We start from the raw sequence: 20,858 nt of genomic DNA on the forward strand, positions 1-20,858 counted from the left end.
TACAGTTAAACCAGAAATGAACAAAATATTGATGACTTGAGTGTCATTAATTTTCACTTTCATTGGTTTGGCTTTCCTATCTGTCTTTCCTTCCATCAGCATATCTGCATGTCAGTCAGCAAAGTTTTAGGTTTTATTAATTGAAATAGCACAGTGCTAATTAAGACTTTTGCATAATTGCTTTTTAAAATTAAGATTGTGAATAAGTGCGTGATTTTTATCTTTACAAGTCTTACCATCAAAATAGATTTGAAACAGTGGCATAAGTTCTGTAAATTTCATTAATAATAGCACAGTATTCCAGATTTGATTCTCATGTGACATAAAACATTTTGAAAATTGATTTGCTTTGGCCAGAAATTCATAGCTATGATCCAACCATTTTAAGTTAAGGAATTGCAACTTTAAGATAAACTTTTCCAAATAATGTAAACATGTGCTACAGTATAAAAGGTAAAGCTCAAAGCAAAAGCTACATTGTAATGTGATAAAGTATAGTATTAAATACTTACTGAAACAATCCAACATGGCTTCTACATTGTAGGAAACCCGTGGTCTCATAGCAGCCATGCTGGCAGCTACAGAAGGCAGTCGCTGTATCACAGGTGGTTCCGGAGATGACAGCTTTACACCGAGGCATGAGGAAATGGGCTCCCTGGATGATATTGATCATAGCCTGGAGGGAAGTGACCTGGATGTTCGAGGGGGGAATGGTTGTGATGCAGCCAGTATTAGTGATTGTGACAAGTCCTCATCCACCCCACTTAACACTACCTTGACACTGTACCAGGACTCTTCAGAAAGTGGTAGTAGGGGTACAGATGTGGGGGGACACCAGTCAAGCTACCTCAATGGCAGCAGTAATTCTGACTGCTACATTTCAAGTGATCATCCACTTCATGGTGAAAACTGTGGAGTGGAGGACCTAAGCCCAGGTACTGAAGATGGACAGTCGCAGTCGGAATGGGATGTGGTGAGACTTGAAGTTGGAGACAGAGTGGGAAAGTTACCATCGTCATGGCAGCAGCCACTGGTGTCAGGCAGCAGCCAGAATCCAGAAATGATATCGTTACCTCAAAGCAACAAGTCAAGTGACAGGTTGCCATTGTCATCATCATTACCTCACAACATGATACAAAATAGTTCTTCTGCTTTGGACTCGTCAACTTTAGTACCTCAAAAAGGTCAAAGTGGTTCTACCTCTGCATCTCAGTTGCAACCAGCTACCTCAATTTCTACTCAGGCCTTTAGTACCCATTCTCTGGGGCAAAATAATGTTGATGTTGCTGCACCAGCTGTGGAGGAGGTTCATGGCAGCATGAGCAGCAGCAGCAGCATCAATCACATCATGGGGGTTAACACACAAGCTATTGCACGTTCTCCCTCCTCAACCCCTCCACCTATTCCTCCACCTTATTCATCAGGTTGCTCCATCCCCAGGATGAGAGACTTTAATAATTCGTCTCAGGGAGCACGAAGCCTGTACACTGGAGAAGAGTTATCTCCACCTGCCCCTCCTCCGCCCTTGGAGGTTCATAGGGATGCAGCTCCCATACAAATACCTCAGGATATTGTCAAGGAAGGATCACTGCTGTCTGGTGGTAAGAAAAAGCATAGAGTTTGACAGCAGGAAGACCTTGCATTCAAAGAGTCAAACTGTCTACGGGAATTACTCACATGACTGGTTCAGTGATTATTATTATTCTTATTTATGACAGTTTTTTAGACTGCAACATGCTTTATACATGTCAATTCTTTTCGGGAGTATGCGGGTACCCTTGGAAGACGGTTTTGATGTTTTATGTTGATGGCATTTGCTACATAGAATAACACAAGATGTTACGGATTTTATGAAGTGGTAATTTAACAGAAAGTGCTTACCTCGCAGAACAGACTATTGGCAGAAAGAGACTGCTTGTGATGCTTGCCCTTCATAGTGGAATTCAGGGTAACATTGTGATGGAAATGTTACCATACCGGTGGTAGTTAAGCAGCATTGTTCTTTATGATATATATACTTACGATTTCTTTAGTATAGATACCTCACTACTGTTATGTAACCTCTTGATTTGGATAGTGTTCAATAGTTGTTTCATGTTAATGATGATAATATTGATAATTATTTGTACTATTACGGGATCTTTGCTAATTAGTCATCAAAGACTGTCACCTCAACTTGTACAAAGGAAGTTAGTGATTAGACAGAATCGGAGCATTCTTTTGAACAGAAGTAATTTATCTCATCAAACTTGCACATATTTCAATAAGTTAATTTGTTTCATGTATCATTTGGCATCAAATTCAGATCTGCTTTGTGCCCTCGCTATATTCTATGCAAATGGCATATAGTGTACCCATGTCTATACTTCAGCTCCATTCATAATGAATTTCATGGACTTTGAAGAACTTAATGGATGTAATGTAATTTTGATATTGGCCCTAATATCAAGAATAGGTCAGGTTTGTTTTTCGTTACTTTTACATCCAAATCGAATTTAAATATGGCCTGTCTTGAACTAAACATACTTATTATAAGATATTTTTAGTGGTATTCTAGTCAGCAAGACATTTATCTAGTTTTTTAAGACTATATTGGCATGGCCTACTTAAATAAAAAAGGTCAAATCATGTAAACAATTTCAGGATGAACATACTATTGTTCTGCTGGTTATTGCAACACTATCAATCATGTGAAGTTGTTGGGAGGAAAATTACTGGAGTTGGCTTCAGTATGTCACTTTTGTTTACTTAATATCTCCCAGACCTTTTGAGATATGGTCAGAGAGCTTATTTTGCTTGGTATGATGACTAGATACAGTGTAATATAAAAAATGTGGAGTCTTGTCAGGTCAACCGTTCAAGAGTTGTCTGTTCTGTTTGTCCATCCATAATACTCTTGTCTTGTTAATGTCTCCAAATGTACTTGGATATCTTCATGAAACTTGGTCTGCATTTGTATGACAAGAGTTCTATATCCCATACACATTTGGGCTTTGTCAGATTAATACAAGTATTCTCTCTCTCTCTCTCTCTCTCTCTCTCTCTTTTTCCCTCCCCCTCTCCCCCCACCCAAACTCTCATTGACCCTTCATATCTCGCCTTGGGGATTACTGGCCTTTCAGGTTAACTTATGCTTAAAGGTCATTTTTTTATGTATTCACTTCATCATAAGATAAATTTTACAAGAAAAAAAATTGGAAGTTCTTATTCACATTTCATCATAGTACAGAGACCAGACATTGTTAACTGTTGCCAAAGCTCACACATAACATTTTTTTCCTTTGTACAGTTTTGAGGTGAATAATACTGTTATGATTGTTGTTATTGTTTTTAGAATATTACTATGTTTTGGGGATGCTTTTATTACTGGGGACTCTTACCATGTGGTAGTTATGTGTTATGTCTCTTTTGATAAAACAAGCAGAAAATGTCACAGGGATTATAATAGTAACATTTACTGCAATTTTTTGCAGTAGTTTTAATCTACAAGCCTGCAAAAACCAAAATGTTTTAAGATTGAGATATGGGGTGGGGTTGGGATATGGTTTTGGTTGGTTCAAAGGAGAAATAGGTACAGTACAGGCCAATTCAAGACTAAATTGTATTAGTTGTGAGTTATTGAGTATATCATTTGAGGTCAGTAATTATTTTGATTGATTGTGAAGACGATGTCAGCTTCTGAGTCCCTCTGTCCCAATATTACATACTTCAGTATCCCTACTTAATATGAAATACAGGATAGAATAATTATATGTCACGTGTACATTATATAGTTGTGATGAAATTTTTTTTTTATTTTTTTTTTTTCTTACCCCCTTGCTATTAATAATTAATGTATCTGCATTATTCCGGGCTCAAAATTGGAATTTAGTTCACTAACCCACAGGATTAATAAATCTGATGTAATTTCACTGATCCTGCTAAAAGCAAAACTGGAGAGCTAGTTCAGATTCTAATTTTCATTAACATGACTCTGACTAATAATGGCTGTAATTCACAAACAAGACTTATGAATGAAAAACCCTGCACATTTCTCAAGATACTTCATGCAGGAAGTATTCACTTGACCATAAGATTAGTTTTACATGAACAACAACAAAAACCCGAAGTTTCTGCGTTCATTTTACCAGCATTTCTGGTACATCCTTTGTATCTTCTCTTGATCATATTTGCCATTGCGATCTTTCATCATCTAATCTCTGCCATTTTGGTGTTACCTTCCAAATCCATCACATGTTTACAGTTGTCACCGGACAATGTATTGGATGTTTATCAAAAATCATAAAAATATTAAAGCACATTGTTCAGTATAATTCTGAATTAGTTGTTGAGTTGGTAAACACAGTTCTTTCTGATTGGTCAATATTAGGCTGATATTCCCTATACGTTTTGTTGTCAAAGCTCTGATTTCAGTTTTTCAGGGCAGTAAACCAGGCTAGTTCCATATACACAAAAATCATTTTGACAATAATTTACTTAACAAGAGGTTTAATGTCAATCAGTCTATTTGAAACACTTTATTGTACTGCATCAGGTGCTGGGATGTTAGTAGATACACATTTTGATAACACAATAAGCGAATCAATTAACCATTGAAGGGATTACCAACTTCTTAACTTTTATGATAGCAGCTTGCAGTAATTCTCGCTGCTTCAGTGGTTTGGATTAAAGATAGCTGGGTTCTAGTGATACATCAGTGAAATCACAGTGGGATAGTGGATTAGAGTTAAATTTGATGCCTGGTGTATGTAACAGTTTTCTCATCACAGTAGTGTTGGGAGATTATAACATTGCAAAGGATGTTGTCTTTCCAGCAATACTGGATTCTACTACCTGATCTTAGTTTTTGTAGTTTTTTGTGTGCGTATATTTGTGTCAGTGATTCTATGCTGTATCGTAAGTGTTTACAGACTTCGTGGACTTAAGTTTAGATGGAAAGTTCTCACTACATGCACACTGCTGTTAGATGAAACAGTAATTGTGGTGGGAGGGGAAACAAAACTTTTTGGCACACTATATTTGTCTGATAACCCCAAAATGGTGGAAAATGTTTTCAATGCCATCAAAGTTAGACTGACACCAGTCTAACCATGGTGTCATGTGTTTGATGATAGCGTTAGACTGGTAAAATGTTGGTACCTCACTTGGGACTACCTCAAGTCGAGCCCTTGCCTGAGTTATACTCAGGGAGCAGTCATTATTTGTTGATCAGGCAGGGGCCGGCTATTCAGAATTCCGGGTCATCTATATTATCAACTGGTTAACTTTTTTCTTTCTTCAATACATTGAGATAAATTGAACATGATGGCCTTTTTCTGTAAAACTTGCATGAAGCTAGAGCTGTGACTTTTGCACAGTGTACAATGTGGCAGGTCTTTACCATTACATTTTTGTGAAAATTACAATATTGTATTCAACAGGAAGTAATAGTAACCTGTTTTAATTTAAATTTGGCTAGAATAGCATGAACAGAAATGTCATGAAGTTAATTTACAACAATTTTTATGAGAAATATGAGGGACCTGGTTGGAGTTCTTAACCTGTATAGATGCAAATGAACATTTTGACAGAGTTGCATTTCAGGCATTAGTTAACGTGTTTCATTTACAATACAAGCATATTAAATAGTATACTGTGTACTAGCATTCATTTCATGTCCATACAGAAAAAAGTGCAAGTATTAGAATAATTGTTGTTTAAAGTTTTTAAGTATTTATTTGACTACAAATATATCAGTACAGTTGGGTTTTCCTTCACTAGCGATTAAGGTGGTAATGATGAAGACCTTACCCAGTTCTGTGTCTTGTAAAATTTAGATTACTGCTTTAAAGCTAAGATACTTTTAAAGTAAAATTAGTATTATTGCATTTGTCTGTTGTGTGAAATTCTTGCCTGAGCTATTTGAAGATAATGATCCTTGACGCAAAATAAGACCCAAATGGATGAGAGAGGTTTGAAGAAGAACTACAAATTTCTACAATTTTTTTAATATAAAAAAAAGATTGGATCATAGTATGGTAATTAATTTTTCAGTCAGTTTGTTAACAAACCATAGCCATATAGAACAGGCTGGAGGATAACTTCAAAAAAGAACACAAGTTTAGTGCCACATTTTGTAATAATAATCAGAGCAGGTAAAAGCACAATCATTGGTGCAGGAAAACCGATCAGGAAGCTGGCTTATTTGTGAGTGGGAGATGGACCTTATTAACAGCAGCTGTCAATCTTGTTTCTTTTTTTACTACTTGTTTATACTTGAGCATGTGTTACTTGGCTCGTGTTCAACATTTGATTAGTACATTTTTCTTCTGATCCTAAACAGATTAGCTGCCCTATATACTTGCTTGTTCAAAATTGAGGGGCTATTTTGTTCTGATTCAGTTCTTCTAAAAATGTGATTGATACAGCTCTAAGAACACCATTCTTATTCTTGCACAGGAGAAGTATGCCTTCACTTTTGCAAAATGAATATTGAGTGGCAAGAACAGAACAGTTTAAGAAACCTCTAGAAGAATAACTTTTATTGTTTAATAAAATTGTACAGGTGAAAGTTTCGTAATTACTGTGTGTGAATGAATTTCTAAGTTAGGCCAAATAGTTTACAAAGAAAATTGAAGTACATCTTTCAGTTGTAAGCATTTTGTAACAGTTTATTTTGGATTCAGATTGGAGTACCAGACTTATTGTTAAGATCTGTTTGCTTTTTGGTAACAGCACAGAGCACTCATTTAACTCGTCCCTTGAATGTAGGCTGGTCATGTAGGAATTTGTAAAGTCAAGGTTCACATGTGGGTAATTCAGACAATTTAGTTTGAGTTCTACCTTTACTGCTATTTCTACAGTAGAGTTTGTATATAATTGTATTCTAGTGAATCAGACATACATTCAGGGAACTGCTTTATAAATCTTCAAGTTTTTTCTTCTTTTCTGTTCTCTGGTGACATTTTAGAGTGCTGCAGTTCAGTTAGTAATATATATAATATATATATATATATATACACACAAACACATATATATGTACGTATGTATGATTATACAGCTAATAAACCTTGAGGCAGACAACTTTTTGAATTGTATAAAATAATATCTTGTTGATATTATGCTGCTGCATTTTTTCTTTCTGAGGAACTCGGATAAATATTATTACTGTAATAATCAGTTGTTATCACACTGTACTTGCCTGTTGTTATCACACTGTACTTGCCTGTAGCTTTTGATCTCCCACCATCCATTTGACTTCTGTTTTCAACAGAATTACCAGTTGAGGAAATGTCAGCCAAGCTGTATATTAATTTTTGTGCATGTTACCAATATCCATTAATGCAGCATCATTCTCAAATCATTGCAGAAAGTATTCTGGTCAGGAAGAATTGAGTTGTATGATTCTTAGAAGTTAAACTGTATGATTTTACACGTCATCTTGTTTTAATTGCGGAGTCTTCGAGTTGTACAGTGCAGAAAAGATCAAGCATAATACAAAAGTCCTGGTTCTCTGTTGGGTTCCCTCTTTCATCCATTTAATGTCAGACAAAACTAATGGTAGCTGTTTGTCAATATTAAAATCTTTTCCCACAGTAAATCTCTTCCCTAGCAATCTGTCCTCTTACACATTACCTAATTGTTTACAAGGTTTTAAATTCCAGCATTCAGTGTGTGTGTGTCTGTCTGTGTAGAGAGAGGGAGAGGGGCAGGGTATATCTTCATATCTTGACTTGCCATGGCATTCAGTCTTTAAAATAATTGATATCACTTTAATATTGTTGGTTGAACAGAAATAAAAAATGTCAGCAGTTTGAATCCGTGTATCATACGGATGGGTGGGACATCAGGGTTTAGTAGGTCTGGTCTTAAAATCGAGCAGTCATTAATAATCGATTTCCATTCCAAAAAATATAAACTACATTGTCTGTTATATCTTGACCTGTGCATTTATAGGATATGTTTTGATTTGATTTTATGTTTTTTATCTCTGGTCATGGGCTTATGCTATGGCCCTGTGTTTTTATCAATTGTAATTTTACACTTATAAAAACCACTGGACTAAATTTGGCACAGAGCATCCTATCATGAAGGGTTTTCATTATTTTGCAAATTATACCAGCCCACCATTATATATGGTTGCCATTGCTAAAAATAGTAAAAACATTTGGCACAATTTGGCTGCAAAGTTGGTAGAGTATCAGACTTGTGCGCCATTTGTCATGGATACAGTGGCTGCCCAGTCCATCCAATGTTGACTGCCTCAGTGTATCACATATAGCAGTAAATACTAAAATTAGAAAAGCCTTAAATGATTTCTCCAGAACCAATTAAAAGAATGTGACAAAGCTTGATAGAAAGCATATTGATATGAATACTTATCAGATTTGTACAAAAGATGCTGTTTTATTATCAAGTATGGCTGCTGGTAAAAAATATAGAGGGACCCTGTGTGCCCAAGTGGACTAAAATGCTTGCCTTTATCAATCACTGCCATCTCACCTCCCTCTGCATTTTTGCAGGTATGCGAGAAAGCTTGCTAGTAGATTTCTGTGGATTCTCTGGTCATTCCCATGGTTTTCCCTATGTCCTTCCTCCAAATAACAATACTGGCCGCCATGTTTTATGTACTGAAAAATGGCGTTAAGCCTATAACAACAGCTAACAAGAGAAAAAAGATTAATCATCATCTTGAAAACCACTAAGCAGAGTTTGGCCAAAATTGGCAAAGTTGTCTGGAGGGGTTTTGGGGATTGAAAACTTTTTACAGCTGACACTGATCGATCTAATATGGCTACCGTTACTAAAATTAGGAAAACTGCATAGTTGCTGAACAGAATTTGATCATATCTGAAAGAATGCATGCTGACATGAAACCTTATAGATTTATACAAATGATGCAGAATATGGCAGCTGTTGCTAAAGATAGAAATCTTGAAACAACTTCTCCAGAACCATTTTATTGAATTTTACCAAAATAGATAAAACGACCTCGTATGAAAATCTCTAGAGTCTGTACAACTGGTGCCAATCAACTATCAAATGCTATTGGTGGAAAAAAAATTAACCAAATCCACATGAATAGAATTTGACCAGTCTTGATAAACAAAACTTCTGAATTTGTATGAACAAGACCAATTTATCATTAGATACGACCCATGTTGTTAAAAATAGAAACCGAATTTGGAAAAAAGTATTCCTTCTTAGTGGGTTTTCAGTGCTTACAACTGATACTGATATGCATCGGATAAACCTTCAGACAATTTTAGTGGGTTTTCAGTGCTTACAACTGATACTGATATGCATCGGATAAACCTTTAGACAATTTCACAAAAATTATTCAACCGATTAAAAGATTCCCAACATAGAATTCTTTAAGTTTTTTAAAAATGATACCAAAAAACTAACAGAATGTGAACCGACTGGTATATACAGCTTAATGGAAAATAAATGGCTGAACAAAATTTGACCTACTTTGACACTAAGCATTCTGGCGTTGGGGCCTTTCAATATTGGACAAATGATGCTGATGTGCAATGGAGTATTGATGAAGAGAGAAAAATCCAAGAATCTTGAAACATTTGTTTTCATAACATAAGCAGCAGGAAGCATCAACCTGACAGATTTCTTAGCCAACTGCTATTGCATTGTGCATCTAAACAGTTCAGCGAGATGAGCAATCTTGTGCTCTGATGAGCCTCTTGTTGCATTTCATGGCAGATACATTTCACCATTGCATAACGTTTCTTGTTTGACTTGCAAAGAAACTAAATATTAAAGAGATGTGAAAGAATTGTAAATTCAGCAGATTGCATTTTAAGATTGGATTGTGTGCATTTTAAGATTGGATTGTGCAAGTTGAATTCTTTTACCAAGTTTGGCTCATTTTGACTTGTTTATAGAAAAAAAATTCTTCGTTTTATTTCTTTTTTCAGAAATTAAAATCTTCCATGTACAATATAGCTTGGTACATTGTAAATGATACGAATGCAGACGATTTACAGTTTTAGGACACTGCATGGTGGAAATGTTGCATTTTTGTGATATTATATCCTATTAAATTGACTTGTTTCTTCCAATGTTGGAGCTAAACCCGAACAAGCACAGGATATTCATTAAGTAAAACAGTAGATTTTTTTTCCTTTGCAGAGAATATTGTTTTTACTTTGTAATGTCTGCCTCATGGTAAAAAGTGTACATAGCATTTGTTTATATCCTGCTGTTCATAGAGAAAACTCTTCCTCCTCTTGTCCTTATCCTCTTTAAATAACTCTGAAGGTACCTCACACAGACCTCTTAATTTTCAGTCTTGCCAAAACATTGCTAACCATCTGCAGTAAAAGAGCCATCCAGTTCTCGATAAAACTGGAATTGTCAGTCAGTCTTGGTTATAGTTTTACTAGTGGAATATGTTATATATTGAATCCACTGTATGGAATCAGAGCCTTATCATGTTTAAGGAATATTTCAGTTTGGAAAAGTATTTTTTATATATAAAACAAAATTAAATTTTTTTACAAACAGATACAGTACACAAAGCACCAAAGTATGCATGGTGGGTATCTTTGTGGAATTCAGAAACATGTTTGGGGTATGATTTAGAGAATTTTGCATTTATGACGCTGTATTCAGACATTTTAAGAATACTTTTGATCAAATTCATCACAACATGCTTACCCAAGTCCATCTACTCTTCCAGAGATTTGTATTCTTAAGCCATGGATGTTAGCCATCAGGGCAACTAAAATTTGCCATAGCTACCTGCACAAAATTGGCACCCAACTGTGACAGGCCCAGAGTCAGATCCATTGATTTACATAATGCTAACAGATTTGTGTTGATGCTGTTTACATGAAATCATATGCAGATTGGTGTAGACTGATCTCTTCTGTTGGCACTTTATGCAACAGTGTATCTAACTCTGCATCAGGGATCCTGAAATCCTAATGGCTTTTGACAGACAATTTTCCTGAAAATTGATGTGGTAGCCATATTGATGATATTTAATATAAAATCATTAAAGGAAAATTAGTAAGTTGTGACAGAAGAAAAAGAAAACAGTTGATGTACCTCATTAGTCAATGAGTCATTTTTTATTCTGGATTTGCTGCTGCTATGGTAATAATATTGTCCATAACAAAATGGTTTTCTCTCAAACTAATTATTTATGAAAATCATGTTTAAATTTTATCGACCAACTCATTTATTCCTCTCTGTTTTTTAAAAATTAATTATCAATTGGCAAAAAACTAACTTATCACACTACCTCAAAAATACATAACTTTCATTTTGGGCAATGTTGGACATTGAAATTTGATCCAGTCCTCAAATAAGACTCAGAGGAGGAGGGTAAAAGCCATTTGATGCTGTATATTTTGTCTTTATTTTGTGTATGATTCATATATATCATTCTAAAGGCATGATGTGCTACTACAATATGGTTAAAAATCAAATGGTGTGAGGAATATACAGAGCCTTGGGTAATCATTCAGTTGTAGGGATTATAAGTTCAAGAGATGAGCTCTCACGCCAGTTTTGTCTTGTGCTTTGTGATTATTGAGTGTTAAAATGATTGAGGAAAAAAAAAATACCAAACAAGCTTCATCAGTTTCACCTATATCAGTGCTGTCCAGCCCACGTTCTGCATGCGGCCTACTGGCTGGTTTTAAATGTCCCGCCAGAGCTCAAGCAGCTATATTGTCGTTGCTTTTCAGTTTTCAGCGATGTCCTTCGGCTTCAAGAAAAACAATTTTCAGTGGCCCATGGTGTCAAAAAGGTTGGACAGCACAGACCTATATTGATTGCCCAAGGCTGTAAACTAGACCTAGTCACACCTGTGAATTAAGGTACAATGCCCTTATTGATTGTTGACAAGGAAACCATGGGTAAACTATACCTAGTAACCTTTGAATTTTACTGTTTAGATGCTTATTTGGCAGTTGAATTGATAAACAACTTGGAGGCAGTTTGATATATTATTTGAGGAATCCTATAATTATGTCATATGTGCCAGTCAAAACATTTGATTTTGCCAGACATGACTGGCAGATACATTGGATTCAGGATCTCTGGTCTCCTTGGTTTACAGCTGGGTGTGTATTCTGTAGAAGAGATATGGTACTGTGGTAGATGCAGCATGGATTTGATGACATCTTTTGTAAATAGTGGATATATACTACTTCATGTTAATATTTCATAATGTCATCATTTGTGTCTATTGTATTTTTTGCCATTGTGTCATTCTTTACTCTGGTTGACAAGATATGGTTGTTGGCCTATAGAAAGCACTGCACATTGAGTTGCTGCAGGAAGATTGTGTTCTATTATTCCATAAGATGTCTGGCAATCAAATTCCACCTGTGCACAGTTATTGTAGGATTGTGGATGGGGGTTGGTGGGATAAAAGTATGAAGGAAATTGTGCAGACATTTTTGTTCAGGGCCAACCTGAGGTAATTTGAATGTTGATGCTGACCACTGACTTCTCAATCAGCATGTTTGGCAACAGCATTTATGTTGTTTAAAACAAGTTTAACATTGAGTGCTAAAATATCTTAGCTAGTTCGTCACATATACAGGTTCATGTTTCTCTACATTGATATTCACTTACCTTGGAACACAAATTACAAACTGACATCCGCTATATAAAAAAAAAAAGAATTGTATCATTTTTATGTTGGATGCCTCTTCTTGGTTCTTTTGTTAAATACAGTAAAACCTGTCTTGAAAGACCGCTTTTTTTGAGAGACAAGATTTTCAGTTCAGTGATATGACTTGCCATAGGTGTGACTTTTCAAGACGGATTCTACTGTTTTAGCAGTTCATATGCAGTTTTCGTGGATTGAATTAAGCAAGGAGAACAAGGTTTGAATACATTGCAATAAAATGTAAACATTTAGTATTTTATTTCTGTATCTTTTGAAGCAAGAAGAAATGATTAGTTCCAGGGAATTGATATTTAGCTTGAGAAAGGGAGGACGTCTGATTGATATACATAGTTAATGTCTGTGTCATATTTTTACATTATGTTCTGTCTTGACTTGCAAGTCTTTTAAAGGAAATTGCACACTTCTATAGTGAGGTTTTCTACAGATTTCCTTTCAATTAATTTTTTGTTGACCAGTTTCTTTTTTATCTGGATTTGCCTCCATTTCATAAGCAACCAGAAGATGCATCTCCTATCCATCTAAAGTTGGGACCGCTCATGGCTGCTGGTTAGGGAAGCAATAATTTGTCAGAATTATTTAGTTCATCAAACCTGCATTTTTTACATTCATTTACTACCTCACTTTGTCAGAAAAGCACAGCATTTAATTATTTGTACCATACTCCATTAAGAGAACATGAATTAAGGGGAAATAACCATACAACTTTATCAATTGATGCTCAGGGAATTAAGTTACTCTGGAGTTCAGTAGGGGGTTGAACTTTTTCTTAAATATAGAATTAAACAACTACAGAAGCTGCTGATCTTGTCGGCACTGATTATTCTTTTTTATTTTAAACAGCTAATTTCATTGGAAACTTTACTAATTAGTATTATCAAATTATAACTTGAAATCTTGTATAGCACCACAATATGTGATTGGTGTGATTACTAAAACTTACAGTCTGTAGTAAATACAAATCACGTGATCTTTATAATCAGTCGTTATTTCCCCTGATAATTTTGAAGTTCTGCATATTGTTGGTTTTTTTTAGATCTGAGAAAATTTAAACATTTTAATGAAATAAAATTTGCATGTCAGGCATATGTAATGAATTTTGTAAATCCTGTAAACTGTAAAGGATTGTCAATGAATTTTATTTACTTGGAGCTGGGAACTCAATAATTTTCACATTTTGTAAGAACTCGTTATGCAGCTTGTTTGGATGTTTTAAAATTATGAAAAATTTAGATATTTTTATCTTCTTTTTTTTTTTTTTACATATTAGAAAGATCTGGTTCAAATACGTGTACAAAAACAGTTAAAAATGACTGCTCTGTAACATATTTAATGTCATTAACTTAACCCAATACTTCAAATCATTTTAACTGCTCTTTGTTGCATTTCGTGCTTGCTGGACTTTGTTTTAATAGAAAAAATTTTGCAGGCTTTTTTTAAATGTATGTTATAGATCTTGATTGTTTCTTTTAAAGCCACTCTGGTTGTTATTACTTGTGTTAAATATGAAATATCGGAATTTTTTTACAAAACATTACAGCATATATATTTGAAGATCAGGTTGTATTTTACTTTTTAATGTACTTTTTTTTTATACAGTTGATGATCTTTGAATTAACACTTTATACAGATAATGAGATGGCAACATTTTTTTCTAAACTTGTGTTAAAATTCACAATTAATCGAGTACTGCACATTTTATTCTGAGAGAAATACAAGTATGATTGCTATCATTTAGAAATGTACCCCTTTTAATATTTGTAAATGTGTGTTGTCATGAATCTTTATGTAATGATCTAAGTTATTATGTATTTAGCATTGTTTTGATTGTTTATATCTAGTTTCTGAACTAATTTTGATAAAATGCAAAATTTTATTCAACTTTTCTAAATTAGTTCTTGTAATGCAACATGTCATAAATTAAAAAAGCACATGATTTATAATTATTATGAAAGAAAAGTGCTATTTTTTAATTGTATTGAAGTTTTAATATTTTGGAAAAACAGTACATTTGTGTTCAGCTGTTTTTAATTTATTTAAGCATTACCTAAAGATTTGGTTAATTGAATATTCTTTCATAATCATGTCTTTTTTTTTTTTTTGGTCTGCCTTTAGTGAAAGTCACATTTTTTAACAATTACCTCCATGAACAACTTCCTGTACTTCATTGTCTCCCCTTTCTGAATTGTCACATTTTTGCATTGATTGCTGCTGAAGTATTAGTAGCTCAGCAACAACATGAGATGATGAGGATAGCTGTATGTTCATGTTGTGGCCCTGGGGTGGGGCGTATTTTATACTATGTACAGATCAGAAAATATACCTCATAAAGCCACCACCCCAGGGTTACAGCATCATTCACCCTACAGCAGCAGAATTTTAACCCGTTTCCTGTATTAAAGGAATACTCATATGTATACTTTGTGTGTAGTTATTTTTCCCCACCTGCACCCATAGACTGACAGTACAGATTTGGATGTATTCTCACTTACAGGATTAGAGCAGTCACCATCACTTTGCATGCAAGTAAACAAATATTGTAATCTGATGGTAAAAATTTTCTGACCTGAACAGATTTACTGGCCTATAATTGGCTGAGTGATTTAAAGCTCGTAATGTGACCCAGTCAGAAACTCGGACCATGTATTAACAAAGTCTTGCATGGCAGCTTGGGGCATAAAAAGGGAAATTTTGGTGTGAGACTGGTACAAGGAAGTGTGTGTGTATGCCTGTGATTTTGATTTTTAATGTAGCTTTAACAATTTTTCAGTCATATTGCTACTATGTCTGCAGTGTGGCAGGTTATAGTGATGTTTGGCACTGGGGCGTCATGCTGCAGACATGTAGCATGATGTCCCATCCAGGACACACGGTACTAATTATACGGAAGAACTGTGAACCAGTCTAGAAATGGGTGAAGAAATGATAGAGTATTTACAGGTTTGGTGGTCCATAATTGGTTAATAATGAAAATTAAAATTTTAGGAAAAATATCTTTTGAGAGCTTGTCCTATATGTAATGTAAAAAAAATATTGACAAATTTCTACTGATGCAATTTTAGCATTTTTACAGGCTTGACTCGGGAGTACTCAATACTGAAAGTAGCACCTGATTCATTTGGTGCAGAATCAATAACACGTGTTTCATGCACATGTATGTAAACAAATTGCCGCGGGTCATATGGTGTTCTCCACACATAAGCTTGCACCAAGGTTAGATGTGCACGAAAAATTATAGGTGTCATTATCAGCACCCATAAATTTTAAGTTATTGAATTTTGAATATGACAGTGTTTCCATATGTTTACCATTGGAGTGGAATTAGTACCGTGAGTCCTATATGCGACCTATACCATAATAGGAGTTTGTTGTTTCCATGGTTACCACGTGCATCCAGGGTATCAATTTGGTGGTTTTTACATATGACAGTGATAATGGAGTCTTTTTATCATGGTTTGCATGTGATTTTGGAGAAAAATTCTATACAAAAGACAGATGGGGATGGTTTTATACACTGGAGAGTGGAAGTATATAGCTCAGGCCATAGGGAAAAGAGCACAGTATGGCCTGATGGCAGAATTTCATATGATGGTACCCATAGATTGGCCTGTATGGTTAAATACCATTTAACACATGCAATAATTCCCCAAAATGGGGTGGGGTGGGGTAGATTTTATATGTAAGCCACTTATGTCACAATCACTTATGTATCAGTACTGATCATTTAACTTTAGAGACACACTCAGCAGATCAAAGCAGAGAACATTGTAAAAATAAGGACTGTGCACAAAACTGCACATGCTGCATTGCCTCAACCTGTAAATTGAATTATTATATGTCGAGTCACATTGAATATCAATTATACCGGTCTTATTTCTTATCCTAGAATTAAACTCCTCGACACCTATTCTATGTTCAGCATGTTTCTCATATTGGTACATTACATTTTTGGGCAAACAGTATTGGAACTTTTCTGCATTCCTTTTGTTGAGGGAGCAGGGAGGGACATTTTCACTTAAAATAATAGTTTTCAACCCTTCATTCCCAATATAAGTCTGCAAAAGTCCTATCTGTATTGCATTCTTTACACAGGCAGTTTTTCTTCCCCAACCTCCCTTCATACAGTTGAAACATTCTTGATGTATAACTGCATGGTGAACATACTGCTCTCTCCCACCAAACCAGATCTCTTTTTTCTTCATGTACCAAGTCCCATGATAGAAAACCTTTATACTCAGGGTGTTGCAACTTGTGGTCTCAGAACACATTATTCCAAATCTCAGCATTTGATGACTGCGTGCACTAAGTGATATGGGTTTTCTTCACCATATATGTTGTTGTGAATAAATGAAAACAAGCTTCATGTCAGAAATATGGTTTCATATTTGAAACAAAAGCTATTTATTAAACCTACATTGCTCTGTTCTTACCATCAAGTAATAGTAAGGAATCATTTAGCTGTAAATTAGAGCTTGCTATTTGGTTTGCCAATTCAAGGTGTATTACCTCCCCTTTGTAATTGAGTGATTGCAATGTTTGCTTTGTTTCTCTTTTGTTCAATAATGTATGCATTTTTTCAGCTTTATATTAAAAAGTAAGTAATTTAACACTGCTTATAGTGGAAAGTAGCCACAGTAATGATTTTGAGACTTTTTCTTAACTTTTTATGAGCTTTGGGTAAATGTAGGTATATGTTTATGTATTAGGCAACTTCAATATGCAATTCAATTCTATTAAATTTAACAAGTAGTGTATTCAGTGACAATTTTTATCAGTGTCTGCATATTGCATAGAGACATGAACTTGTCTTGGCATAGCAAAGTTTTTCACACATTTCTCCACCTCCAGCATACTTAATAGCTTGAGTCATAACAGTTTGTGCATACACTTTCTGTCTCCAACATCAATGTCAGCATTATAGGAACTTTGGATAGCTTTTTCAAATTTGTCTCTTGCTGTCCTTATGTAACATACCTCATGCTGATGTGTTATTTGGGTTGATACACATTCCCCCCACCCCCGTTGTGGGGAACATTACCAGGCTTGAAGAAATTACTCTGTCTATTCTTTGCTTATTCACCCTTCCCCATAGTTTTATACTAAAAAGTAGCACTATGTTATTTAATTATTCAGTATAATAAAGCTTATGGAACTCTTCCTTGGCTTTTATACCTTTTTATTAACATTTGGGGGTCATGAATCACATGTGATGATAGTTTAAATAAGTTTGGAATGTCAGCATCTCTTGATGCTTCATGGGTGTGTGTATATGTTTTAGTCACAAAAGGGCAATGGCCTCTTATCATTTTGACCTGTCATGTGGCACACTTATTTGTTTTGTTTGATTGATGTGAATAGGGATGCACTGTATCTTATTTCTGTGAGAGTCAGCAAGAAAAGAAATGCAATTTTGAAATTTAAAACATTTAAAACTTGTCTTATAGCCAGTGAGAGATGAAAATACAATGCATCATGTAATTTGATACCCTGTGATGTCATACTTGCTGATGTCAGCATGCTTGTGTTTCTTTTGTGTAGCATGCATGCCATAGAAAGATAACATGAAGACACAAAGGCAGAAAACAATTATTTTAATAACAAGAATAAGCCATTAATAAGTACAATACAACACAGCAACATGTGATGCGGATGCAATTTAACTATAGATATTGGTATCACATAAAATGCTATTGCACTATTATCCATGCACAAGCATGGCCAATTCTTTCTTACAATTATGCCCTAATATCAAGGAGTAAAATACAACTTTTTCAAAAAAAATTAAATCTGGTTATAGGACACACGGTACTAATTATACGGAAGAACTGTGAACCAGTCTAGAAATGGGTGAAGAAATGATAGAGTATTTACAGGTTTGGTGGTCCATAATTGGTTAATAATGAAAATTAAAATTTTAGGAAAAATATCTTTTGAGAGCTTGTCCTATATGTAATGTAAAAAAAATATTGACAAATTTCTACTGATGCAATTTTAGCATTTTTACAGGCTTGACTCAGGAGTACTCAATACTGAAAGTAGCACCTGATTCATTTGGTGCAGAATCAATAACACGTGTTTCATGCACATGTATGTAAACAAATTGCCGCGGGTCATATGGTGTTCTCCACACATAAGCTTGCACCAAGGTTAGATGTGCACGAAAAATTATAGGTGTCATTATCAGCACCCATAAATTTTAAGTTATTGAATTTTGAATATGACAGTGTTTCCATATGTTTACCATTGGAGTGGAATTAGTACCGTGAGTCCTCCAGTCACATTATCCTGACACCAGGCCGACCAGTATTAACACTAACCTCTTAATGTTGAGCACCAAGCGAGGCAGCTGTTAGTAAGATTTTTTTACTAGTCTTTGGTATACTTCCTGGTATCGAACCCACGACCTCCTGCATCTGAGGCGGATACTCAAAACACTAGGCCACTGGAGCAGTCTACAAGAAAGAACCTTTGTGGGGGATTTGAATGTAGAATAGGTGCCAATATGCAGCATAATTCCCACTTTTAACGAGTTTTTCAAATTTGCTTGTTTTCAGTCAACAGGTTTGCAAGCTGCTTTTCTTGTGTTTTGGACAAAATTGCAAGTATCGTGAAATATTTGATGGCCATCTTTTGCTTAAAAAAGGTTTATCTTGTATCTACTCTTACTGCTGGATGTCATGTGAACATCGGGTTGTCACCAGTAGATTACTTATGATGCCTAGTCAGTCCTGAATGAAAATATTGTCAGCTGTACATCCAATATGGCTCCCACATCTGGTATCATGAAAACGTCGCCGCTTTGTTCTAAATGAAAATAGTGCCAGTCTGACATCCAGTATGTGTACCATAGCAGCTAATTTTAGAATTTTGTTATTACGGTACAATACCAGAGATGGTCTATATATACTCTGCAGCTGAAATGAAGACATGGTCTTGTATTGAATTCCTGGAAATTTCTTTTTGCCCTCTATAGTGTCAGTTCCGTCAAGGGACTATAGTCTAAAAGCTGTACTGGCCATAGACCTGAAGAGCTTGTGAAATGGTCTCATGTCTGTCGTCTGTCTATAAACACAAGTTTGTTATTCATAGTCCTAAACTGCTTGGAGGATTGCCATGAAACTTAACAACACATTCATCCCATAGCCTAGTTGGTCCTAAATGGAGGATTGCCATGAAACTCAACAGCACATTCATCCCATAGTCTAGTTAGTCTTAAATGGACGATTGCCATGAAACTTTACATCACATTCATCCCATAGCCTACTTGGTCCTAAATGGAAGATTGCCATGAAACTTGACAGCAAATTCATCCAATGGTCTAGTTGGTCCTAAATGGACGATTGCCATGAAACTCAACAGCACATCCATCCCATAGTCTAGTTAGTCTTAAATGACGATTGCCATGAAACTTAACAGCACATTCATCCCATAGTCTAGTTAGTTTTATGGACGAATGCCATGAAACTTAACAGCACATTCATCCCATAGTCTAGTTAGTCTTAAATGGACGATTGCCATGAAACTTAACAGCACATTCATCCCATAGTCTAGTTAGTCTTAAATGGAGGATTGCCATGAAACTTAACAGCACTTTCATCCCATAGTCTAGTTAGTTCTAAATGGAGGATTGCCATGAAACTTAACAGCACATTCATCCCATAGTCTAGTTAGTCTTAAATGGAGGATTGCCATGAAACTTAACAGCACATTCATCCCATAGTCTAGTTAGTCCTAAATGGAGGATTGCCATGAAACTTAACAGCACATTCATCCCATAGTCTAGTTAGTCCTAAACGGAGGATTGCCATGAAACTTAACAGCACATTCATCCCATAGTCTAGTTAGTCTTAAATGACGATTGCCATGAAACTTAACAGCACATTCATCCCATAGTCTAGTTAGTCTTATGGACGATTGCCATGAAACTTAACAGCACATTCATCCCGTGGTCTAGTTGGTCCTAAATGAAGGATTGCCATGAAACTTAACAGCACATTCATCCCATAGTCTAGTTAGTCTTAAATGTAGGATGGCCATGAAACTTAACAGCACATTCATCCCATAGTCTAGTTGGTCCTAAATGAAAATAGTGCTGCCCGGACAACTATTATGGTGGCCATCTTGAAAATCTTGTTATCACTACTACTAGTGGATGGTTGGTTGTATTAAGATGGGCTTTTCGCTAAAGACTTGTGATGTAGCAACAGGGAAGGTG

At 35.3% G+C, this 20,858-nt stretch overlaps 1 protein-coding gene across 1 annotated transcript in view; it reads left to right on the forward strand.

Annotated features, from left to right (window-relative positions):
• Window positions 1-15,056, forward strand: part of LOC149793953 (protogenin B-like) — a 185,008-nt gene extending 169,952 nt beyond the window's left edge. Inside the window, exon 21 of the mRNA XM_089969073.1 lies at window positions 545-15,056. Within this exon, the coding sequence (XP_089825199.1) occupies window positions 545-1,624 (1,080 nt within the window). The 3' untranslated portion in view covers window positions 1,625-15,056. The remainder of the gene's footprint in view (window positions 1-544) is intronic.
• The last annotated feature ends 5,802 nt before the right edge of the window (window positions 15,057-20,858 follow it).

The sequence above is a fragment of the Sinohyriopsis cumingii genome, chromosome 8 (assembly GCF_028554795.1).
Source record: "Sinohyriopsis cumingii isolate HCF-2022 chromosome 8, ASM2855479v2, whole genome shotgun sequence".
In the NCBI taxonomy this organism is placed as follows: domain Eukaryota; kingdom Metazoa; phylum Mollusca; class Bivalvia; order Unionida; family Unionidae; genus Sinohyriopsis; species Sinohyriopsis cumingii.